The following is an 11,826-nucleotide window of genomic DNA, read 5'->3' as shown; positions in this document are numbered from 1 at the left end:
AATCATTAAAACCATGTTTAAAGCATAATATTAATATGAATTAGGTAATTAATTAGGATAAAAAAACCAAAAAAAAAATCATTGTTAATGCAACTCACCAAACTTGTTTATTACTATTACAAATTTACCAATATTATTCTATTAAGTAAACTAATAATATTGTTATCTTTATCGTTAATTAGGATAAAAAAAAAAGTGTTAATTAGTTTTGATTTTAGCAGTCCTCATTGTTTTACTAACTTTTCACTACAATATTCAATACTACGTCTTCTGATATATTAATTTATCACTACTTTGTCTGCTGGTAACATAACAAAAGGGGAAGATATATTAAATAAAACATCTTCATTACAAAAATTTATCTTATGTGCCTCATTCATAACTTTGGGCCTAATAAAAAAAATCTCAATTTTAAAGTTTATTTCACTGTAATAGACCATTTTCGTTTCGTGCTCATGGACTCAAATTGGCCCATCTACCTGTGTTAAACAGTATGTGTTGCGAAATCATAAATAATGTGCAAAATAGTAAGAACAATGTACTAAATGTACAGTCAATGTAAAAAAACAACAAATATGTTATGAAGCTACAAATTACCAAAAGACCACAAGTTCAAGAAGTACAATTACCAAAAAAAACCACCCCCAACGTGTAACTATTCACATTAAATATTATAAAACCGGTTATCTCCGATGGCTTGCACAGTTGCATTAACTGTGCAATGGGACAAACTACACTATTTAGCCTCACTTTTTATCAGAAATAGTGTTATAATGTCAATCCAATAGTAGTACAAATTGAAGCCCCCTTTGACTATTTTTTGACTGAACCGTTCCGTGAACGGAATATAATCCAATTCCATATAAAAGATATACATATTTCGACAACCCAAACTTCCCACCAGCTATATTATATATATTAAACGAAGGTACGTAGAAAAGCAATAAATGAATAAATAATAATACACTTGTTTACTTGATTGAATAAAATTTCCTTATTTAATACCCTCAAAGTAGCTATGGCTTTTTCTTCTCTGATCAGATCATCAATGACGACCATAACAGGAGTAGCAGCAGCGGCAGCTTATCCAGTGATCTCCTTGAGATCTCGCTCCCCGCAGTTGCACCACATCTCCTTTGTACGTACATATATTTATTACTTTCTTCTTTTCAATTTTTTTTCCATCTCAAAGCATGATCATCTTTATTTAATTTTCTTTATATTTTGAGTTTTGACTTTTGATACAAATAGAGAAAATAATGTTGATGATATATAGCTAGGTTAATTTGGATGTAATATCCTTTTCGGAAATTGGCTTTGTTATTTAAGTAATTTTGAGTGCATATATATAATATATTTTTACATGTATAATTATAAAAATTTATTTGTAAATTCATACGTAATTAATATAATTATTTGTAAAATATTTTTGAATTATACTAAATAGCCCGGCCGATTAATTTTTTTTTTTCTTTGGATAATTGTTAATGATTCATGAATAGCTATTCATTTGTTGAATATTTTGACTTAATTTAATAATAATAATGAGAAGTTGACAAATCAACTTGATATAAAGCGCTTTTTGTAATTTTTTTTAATATTATTTGTAAATAAATTATATAAACATTATATCCTATTATTTATATATATATATTTATATAATTATGTTGAGCAGCGAAAAACGACATCGAAAAAAAATTATGGTTTGAAGTCAGCTTCACTTTCTGTTAAGTTCCGAATAAGCTCTCTCAACTTTGGATCACAGCCACCACGTACTGTTGGTCTTAGAGTTTCTTGCAGTGTAAGTAATGATTAATATACGTTATTTTATTTTTATAATTTAAAAAAATATTATACGTTATTATTGATCAACTTATTTTGTTATGCTTATTGGCTAATTATTTTGTTATTGCACGAGAATTTTGGAGATTTTAAATTAAACTCCAAACAGAACGATTAAAATAAAAACCTTTTGATATCGATATACATATAACAATAATATGTATTAATGTTTTAATTTGGATAAAAAATAATAAATAAATAAAAAATGGCGTTTCGTATATAATTTCGAATGTATATTTTTCTATATAATTTTAAAAAATTAGCATAATTCCTTGCATTATAATTAAGTGATGACATATTTATACATAATTTCTGTTTTGGCAACTGGGTATTTCAAAATCCGAGTTACTTAATACTGCAAGCTTTGTGGAGGATCTTGGAGCTAATGATCTTGACTTGGTAATTTATACTACAATTATTATTATCTTCTCAATTTTCAATTTTTAAATAGGAGTGCAAAGTAAATTCTTTATCCACTCTTTTTTGCATTTTCTATTTAGTTTTATGATAAATATCATCTTTAAGTAATATTTATTTTTAATAAATATTAGTCATTATATTATAATTTTAGGGAGCGACCACAACGCATCACCTTTTTTTGCAACACTGGTGTATCATTTTTCTATTTTGGTACCTGGATAGATATAATCTCAATTTTTTTTATATGACGGTGTACATTATAGGTATTTATATGCTGCAAATTTTCAAGAAATTCTGAATATTTTACGAAGCCGAAAACAGAGTTCAAACTGTCAAATTTTACACGCGTACACAAAAAAACAGGCACGAGTACAATAAACAGTTTAGACCCTGTTTCGGTACCATAATTTATTCAGAATTTCTTGAAAATTTGTAGGATGTTCTAGATAGCTATAATGTACACCATCATATAAAAAAATTTGAGATTATAACTATTCAGGTGCCGAAATAGAAAAAGGATGCACCGGTGTTGCAAAAAATGGTGATGCGTTGTAGTCGCTCCCTATAATTTTATTACATTTATGCTACTCCAACTAAATTACTCTACTAATTTTTCACTTACTCTTCTTCGCCAAATGCAAGAAAAAGGTTATTAATTCTTCTCTCAACTTCGTTTTTATATATAATACTAGATACAAATAACGTGCAATACATATTTCCTTAGTTTCATTTATAGAATTTATTAATTATTTTTATTAAATTTGTATGATTGTCATATAAATTTCAAACAAATAAATAATATTATATATAAAAGAATGACATAAACATATCAAAAGAAAAACTAGACCAAAACATTGTTTATAGTTTTTTTAAATATATATAATACGATAATATTTTAGATTACAAACTACCATATTTAAGGTACAAAACATTCATGATATTATTCAAATTACACCTTAATGATTGAAGAAAAAGCTTGTTTATTTTTTATAGAAGATAAATGTTATTATAATTTCTTATGCAGTTACACCGTCATACTATTTATATTGTAATGACCCAACTATTACTATTGCTATGCTGACGGCTATTGTTATGGTTGGTCCGACCATTCTGAGGTTGAACCTGCTGTTTAGGCTCAGGCTTACTAGCCTTCTCCTTACTAACATTCGCCTGAAGCCTTTCTACTTCTATTGCCGTTTCTAGAACATTGGCATAGATAGTATTTTCTGGGTTTGCTAGCTTAACTCCTAATTCAATCTTTGGTCTAAGTTCTCTAACAAACTTGGTCACCCTCATAAAGTTAGTTAGAAACCAACTTTGGTGCAAACTTGGCTAATCTGTTGAACTGTCGAGCATATTCTACTACCGTTAAGTTGCCCTACTTCAAACTAGTGAACTCCTCGACCCTTGTAGCGATAACTGCCGAGTTGTAATACTTCTTGTGGAACAACTCTACAAATCTTGTCCATATCATGGTGGCGACATCGTTAATCTGCTTTACTAAGTCCCACCATATTCTAGCATCCTTCTTAAGCAGAGGCAAAACGCAGGATATGCGATCCGTGTTGCCGAGATTCATATACGCTAGGATCGGCTCTACATTTCTGAGCCATTCTTCTGCCTCGAAGGGGTCTGTTGTCCCTTCAAAATTTGGAGCGTGTTGCTTACGAAACCGCTCATAGATTGGTTCCATGTGCTGAGCTGGGTATGGTGCATGGATCGCCATTGGCCATCCCCCATAAGGACTTACTTGATGGGGTACTTGAGCCATTTGCTGAGGCTGTGGTTGCGGCGGAGGCTGAATCTGTTGTCGTTGTTGCTGTAGTAATTCCTCCACTTGTTGTCGTAGTCTTGCAATTTCCACAGTGTTGTCAACCGGCAGCGCACTTCGGTTGGCAGTAGCACGTACTCCCCTTCTGTGAACTGGAGGGGCTTCATTGCTCTCAGGAGCAGCGTTGGAGGCAATGACATTCGCGCGTGCAGATCTTTTGAGCGACATCTTCAGCAAAAGTTCTAACAGTCGAGAACATGTTAGAACTTACCCTAATAGGCTCTAAGGCAAAACTTAATCTAAGCAAACATAACTTGGACCTATTAATTTATGACTTCTTATGAAAAAAAAATGTGAGCCTTCTTTATAATTACGGTGTGTTTCTAAACTTTAAAAAAAAAAAGCCATCTTTATTATTTTCTAAGTGTGTTTCTAATTATCCTATATGACTTAATTCTCAGGCTCGAAACTCATCGTTGTTCCAAAGTTAACCATACTGAGGGAGGGCTGGGATCAGTAATATCGTTCCCACTACTATGGCCCCCTAAACTCTCAATATAGAACTCGGTCCATTGATTTGTATCCACCCTCACCGAACTTGGTCATTAGTGTTTAAATTTATTATTTATTATGATTGTAAAAAAAATCAAACTCATACATGTTATTCAAAAATAACAATAATATTCATTTGGAAAAAAAAAATTCACTATACAATCATACATGCAAAGATAATAAATAAAATAAATAATGAAAAATAAACTAATTAATAAATATTCTTAACTGAAAACATAAGGGCTAATACACATAATCATAGCAACTATAACATAAACACTTACATTGACAGTTAGATTCGGAGCTTGAGCATGTGTATCAAGGAGAATTTCATGTAAATGGACCGTTGCTCTGATACCAATTGTAATGACCCAACTATTTCTAAGACCTTGGATCATTAAAACTACTAGACATAGCTACTACTTTGAATATAATAATCACTTTATTAAAATTAAAAAAAAAAAACAAATATTACAACAAAGAATGTAAAACATGGTATGGGTACCCATTGTTTAAAACATAAAAACATTTTTGACAAAACATAAAAAAACATAAACTTTAAATACTAGTTGCGGAATTACATCAGAACATAATTTTTTTAAAAGACTAAAATAACGTCATCCTCGAGCAACACGCAGTCCACTCAGTCTGTTCATCCTCAACACACATGCCAAGCTTCCAAGAATCCTTCCGCCTCCTTATCTAGTTTCCTGCATTACACTAAAAATAAATAAAGGAACGAGCCTAATGCTCAGCAAGGAAAACCCACTAAAAACCTACATCATATATCATAAACATAAAACTACATCACAAACATAAACTATAAAACATATATCATATAGGACTACAATATTAATGGCCATTAACTCATTAACATGGCATGTGATAAACCATCTAGGTCCCATGTCTAATATCTGAGGTAGGTTAGATCACATGGTAGTATATGATAACTCATGTAGGTCCCCTGTCTAATATCTGAGGTAGGGTAAACCATAACTCTAAACCATGAAAATGATAAAATAATCTTGGGGCTTGCTATCTAAGCAAGTCATATGCCCAAGCGACTAAAAACATAATCTTTGGGCTTGTTATCTAAACAAATCATATGCCCAAGGACTACAAAATATATCATACATATACATATTATAGCATAAACATAACATAACATAAACTTATCATAACATAAACATAACATATAAGCATAACATATCATACAAACATACAAGATCTATCATATTTTCCTTACCAAAAATGGGATATAAGAACAAATGTGGGACTTGGAACACTCCTAAAACCAACAATAAGAATGGTAAGTATTTCTAAAGAATAAAGAATGAATGTGGAAGCTAAACCATCAAGAAGAAACTTACCAAGAAAGAACTTAAGTTTCAAGAACCTAATCAAGAACCAATAACGAAAGTTAGGATCTGAATAAAAGGAACTAAAGAAAACTAAAGAGTTTTAAAGAATTGGACTTAAGTACCTTAGTTAACCTTATGGATTGGTCTAACTCCAATACCGAAATACACTAATCCTCACTTCCCAAGTATTTTATAAAGCTTAGGAATGACAAAGCTTTTTCCAAACTCAAGCGTTTATCACTCTTAAGGTCTCACTAGCACCTTGGAGTCTGATCACAGCTGAAGAGTAAGTGAAAGGGTTGGGTACTAGGTCCTATTTATAGAGTTTGAGGAGTGAAATTATCCTATTAAAAAAAATACTTAAATCCTCAAATAAACATGACTATGACAAGTGTTATGCTCTTAGTGATTCTGGAAGGTTCTAGAGTTTCTAGATCTTTCTTCTATTTAAAAAAAAAATACTTAATTTCATTCTAACTATAATCCAAATTTAAATTTAAATAAAATAGAATCCTAACTTCTAACTTCCTAAATCTCGTAACTCTAAACTTACATGTAGTAAAATCAACATAACTGAAGTTGTAGAACTCCGATTTAGACCATCTTTATACCGTTAGAAATTTAATTCAATTATCTACAACTTTCTAGAAATACTATTTTTCTAAATTCATAACATAACTGGGTCAAAAATAGGTCAGAAGTTACCGTACCTTAAAGTTACGAAAAATCTATTTAATTATCTAAATAACAATCTAATCCATAAATAAACAAGATTGTGACAAATGTCATGCTCTTAATGGTCTTGGAAGATTCTAGAGCTTTCTTGAACTTTCTTTTATTTAAACTATAATTAAATCCTTAAATAAACATGCACACGACAAATGTCATGATCTTACTAATTATATCTAAACTTTAGATTATAATAAATAATACACCTAAGACCAGCAATATTAATCAAATCTTATGTTATAATTAATATTCTTAAACTATAGGTTAAACTTATAAAATCCATAATTGTCGCTATGAGTTTCCAACTAAGTCCTGGCTTGAACCAAAATCCACTGTAATAAAAATACTATAAATAATACTAGTTATTACTACAACCTAACTAGCTAAGTAAATTCTGGGACTCTACATATATACACACGACACCTATATGTAATATATTTATAATATTAATTATTATTCAATATGAATATATATATATTTGTATGAGTTAGATCAAATAAAAAAATAACATGTTTTGTTTTTAAATATAAATGATAATTTTTTTAATAAAAATTGAGATTATGTATTATATATACATAATATAATATACACACGATACTTATATATAATATTTAAATTCATATTAATATTGTTATCCAATACATTTGCATTTATGACGTGGCAAGTAATCCCTGGGCACGTGGCTGACACCTGGAAGCGCCTGCTAGAGTATCGACCAGAGAACACAGTAGAAGTAGGGTAAGCCCGTCTTACCCGCGACCAGCCTGGTCAACGGTTCTATGTACAAGGCGACATTTATGGGAAGATCTTTGTAATCCCGAATTTATCTCACTCAATCTCCTGAGTATCCGGTTATTCAGGGGAGAATATCTGTAACAATCTTTTGTAAACCCCCTTTGAGCCTATAAATAGCAATAGATAGCTCCAGGGAGGGGACTTTTGGGGCTTTTGAATCATTCGAAACTATAGTAATTCTCCTAGTAAGCTTGTGTTGTTCTTCAGAGGTTAGTGAAACTCATTGAACCCTAGTTCTTTGATCACTCTTCTGATTCTTATATCAATATCAGTTTAAGTGGACGTAGGTCATTACCAGATCCTGGGGTCGAACCACTATAAATTACTGTGTTTTGTTTACTTTTGTCATTACGTTCTTCTTTATACGTTCATTCACATCATTCACATTTTGACTCCGTGTCAGTTGGCCAAATCTTGGGTCAACAAATATAATTAGTAAAAAATTAAGATTATATATTATTATCATAATAATATTATATAACATTTAAATTTATATTAATATAATTATTAAATATCTAGTTTTGTATTATATTTTATAATAATAATATCTTATAACATTTGAATTTATATTATAATATTTGAATTTATACTAATATAATTAATAAATATTTATTTTTAATTAGTTTTAAAGGTATATTTTGTTAAATATTTATAATATTCCGTTAAAGTTAACAAAACAAGACGTTAAAACCAAAACTTTCTGTTATCTACACACTTTTTATATAGAAGAGAATATATACAATAGTGGCCAGTTGCGCTTTGTTATTTCTTTCTCTTTATATATATAAATAAATAAACAAATATATATCAAGTTTATAACACCATTTATAAGGTAGGTTCCATTTCTCTTTATTATTTGTTTATCTTTTTATTCTATTATATATAAATATTATTCAGTTGGCAAGGCTTGTATTTGCTTTGTTGTGCAATTTAAGTAATTGCTTTGTGGTGTAATAAATAAAAGCTTCTAAATATGTGTCATGTTTTATATTTTTAAAAATAGGACTAATTTTTTTCCTAATTTTTATTCTCTCCTGAGTAAAAAATATTAATGCGTAATTTATTAGAGTGACATAAGTGTAATAAAATTATAATAACATACTTAATTATTAAGTACAAATAAACATTGATTAAAAAAGAATACTTGTCATAAAACTAGAATGCAAAAGATGGTAGAGAGGATAATCTCCTTAGCACTCTTTTTATTTTAATACTACTTATATTTAATAATATTACGTCATATTAATTAAATAGGAGTAATTTATATAATATATAAATGCATTTTTCAATCATATATTAAAAATCTTTATTGTCCAAAATCAATCTTTACAGTCAATCATGTCAAAATATTATGTGTAAAGGTTGATTGAGTTGTTTTCATTCTTTTATTTATTTGTAGTTTTTTTTTTTTTTTTTGTTAATCTAATTTCACCAAATTTTATACGAACTTGCTAGTGTATGTTGTCAATATACTACTTATGCATTCCTCTTTCAGGCTGAGCTTTTTATGGCTCTGGAGAATGAATTTAACATTGACATACCAGAGGAAGAACAAGAAAATATCAGCACCGTACAGGCAGCAATTGATTATGTTACCAGCCACACAGCATGAAGAAAGTACAACTATTGAAAATCTAAGAAAAAAACAGTACTATTGAAAATCTAGAGACAAATGCAACTAATTTATTTTAAGAGTAATGATATATGCACCTGTTGACGCCGTTTTTCGTCAACAGTAAATATAGAGCACGTAAACAGCAAATAGTTATGGCCAGAAAAATACAATAGAACAAGGAGGATTTTTTACGTTGTTCAGTATTTAACTCTGCCTAGTCCACGAGTCTTTGTTATTAGAACTTAGAAATTCCTAGAAATTCTTCAGAGATGAATTCTCCAGAGTTTCTCTCAAGATCACAAAATTTCGGTCATTTACAAAGGTACAGGACTTCTCTATTTATAGAGGAAGTCTCAGGATACTATCTCACACGTCTCTGGGAAGTTATCATTTACATTAATAAATATAATGGCTTTAAAAGCCTGTAACTCCTATATACAAGGAAACGTCCCCTGAAGACCAGGGGGCGTATAACTGACTAATAAATATCCCTTTATTATAGGGAAGTTACAACAATAAATGTAGACTACGTCTTTCCAAGTGACTCACTAAGATGTTCGAAGTCAGCAATCAACATCGTCAGCATCGTACCAGCCCAGGTCTCTGAGTGACTTTCGAGTTGTATTATTTTCTCGAAATCAACTTAGAATGAAACACCGAGCTCACACTTAAGCCAAGCTCGGGCCACTTGATCCGAGGTCACACGACAATGGACGTATCACGATGTTCTATCTTCCGAGCTTGCAAAGGCTTCGAGACCGCCATTTCAAGGTTGCCACCTGCTTTGAAGGTTCGACGCCTAGGTTGCGAACACGTATTCTAGATATTGCGAGCTCACACCTAACGAATCCAGCTTTCGAGATCACAATTTTCAAGGCTCGAAATCTGGGTGTAACATTTTGCCCCCTCAAAAGTATTTGTTCGAATCCTATGAGAAGGAAACTTTTGAACTACTTTTCTCGGGAACTGCACCGTCACACATTTTCGTGTATGGACACGTGCCAGTTGGGTATTGCTCACTCAAGGTACTCGAGTACCTTGGAAATCTGCCCACGATCGTTCGCCTGCTACCTTTTCGGCGCCATCTTGTCATTTGTCCCTGACCGTCAGATTTGATAAGGATCCTGACCAATGGCTCGGATATCCTTTCTCGAGTGGGTCAGAGTCTTTCAGGATTCGACGGTGATCACTGGGAGTTTGTGAATAAGGCCCGAGACTGAAATACTCTTTATGATAAGAGTATTGAACTTACTGCCGCGGTAATTTTCATAACTTACCTTTAATTGCTTATGTGCCTTGGCTTCTGTTCTAATTCAATCTCTCTGTGTTTCAGGCCCTCGTCGTCTCGGCACAGCTTAATTATAAGCTTACCAATGAGGTGCATACGAGCATGTCTCTGGCCCAGGAGTCGAGGGATCTCCAGCTTAAAATGGCTGATGAACTCAAGGACTCGAAGACAGAGCTCGAAAAGGTGAAGGCTCGTCTTGCGGAGCTGGAGAAAACTAATGCCAAGATCGAGGAGGAGAAAGTTGCCACTTTCGAGATAATCAAAAATGAAAAGGCCCGCCTCCTTAACGAGTTCAAAGAGAAGAAAGAAAAAGTGGTCGATCAAGCCATGTACAGGATCTAGGCTAGCAACGCTGACCTCGATACCAGCTTCCTAGGTCCTCTTGAGGCGAAGCTCGTAGATAAGTGGAATGCTCAGCTTGAGGCGGAGGAGGCTGCTCAGAAGGATAGTCATGCTATTCGTCCTGGAGAGTCTAGTGCTATTGGTGCTGAGAAGTCTAAGGAGACTACTCCTTCTTGAATCTCATCTCGGGGCTGCGTCCCTTTATTTTTGTAATTGTTTTAATTTATGCCCGTAGGGCTGATACAATTTCTTTTTCTTTTCTTTTAATATATATGCTTTACATTTCTTGATTCGAGATATTTTGCACATTTTATATTAAAGAATCGCGTATGTTTGTTTATTCGCACAAACATAATTTGGACTTAGGCTCGAGGCTCAATGCATTCATGCACAGTTTGCTCGAATTATCTGCTTCCGATCTCATTATCCGTCAAGGTCGGATATTACTTTAACCATGAACCCGAAAGTACTTCTATGGTGTGTAATGCAAACGGTTTAGTTATATCTTATTTTTTAGTTACTTTTTCTCGTCCTCGGTTATCTCTCCGAGGTTATGAGAAACTATTGTTTTATAAGATACTAAGCCTCGATCTCGACTTAACTCGAAGTGGGTTTATGTTCCAACTTATCGTCGATTAGTTTTAGCTGGTTTGCTCCAAACCTGTTAAGGTCGTGATTGGTTTGTAATCCATACACTAATATGTTTTTGATAATTCGGTTATATCCAAATTACCTTAGCTCGCGCATTTGGTTACATCCAAACACTTATATGTTTTTGATAATTCGGTTATATCCAAATTACCTTAGCTCGCGCATTTGGTTACATCCAAACACTTATATATTTTTGATAATTCGGTTATATCCAAATTACCTTAGCTCGCGCATTTGGTTACATCCAAACACTTATATGTTTTTAATAATTCGGTTATATCCAAATTACCTTAGCTCGCGCATTTGGTTACATCCAAACACTTGTATGTATTTCGTATATCTTAATTTATTTTTCAAGCTAGTGGTATTTATATATATACCAATGATGCCCCCTTAATATCCTATGAATGTGACCATAGGTTATTAGATTAAGAGAGATTGCAAAAATACATTATATCAG

General features: G+C 31.9%; 1 protein-coding gene across 1 annotated transcript; it reads left to right on the top strand.

Annotated features, from left to right (window-relative positions):
• The first annotated feature begins 1,018 nt into the window (after positions 1 to 1,018).
• LOC133791425 (uncharacterized) lies at positions 1,019 to 9,082 on the top strand. The gene is made up of 3 exons (XM_062229354.1): positions 1,019 to 1,138; positions 1,676 to 1,801; positions 8,966 to 9,082. The coding sequence occupies exons 1-3, from the start codon at positions 1,019 to 1,021 to the stop codon at positions 9,080 to 9,082; spliced, it is 363 nt and encodes a 120-aa protein (XP_062085338.1).
• Positions 9,083 to 11,826: the final 2,744 nt, after the last annotated feature.

Source organism: Humulus lupulus, chromosome 7 (genome assembly GCF_963169125.1).
Source record: "Humulus lupulus chromosome 7, drHumLupu1.1, whole genome shotgun sequence".
NCBI classification, from domain to species: domain Eukaryota; kingdom Viridiplantae; phylum Streptophyta; class Magnoliopsida; order Rosales; family Cannabaceae; genus Humulus; species Humulus lupulus.
This window is presented reverse-complemented; position numbering and strand designations above follow the sequence as displayed.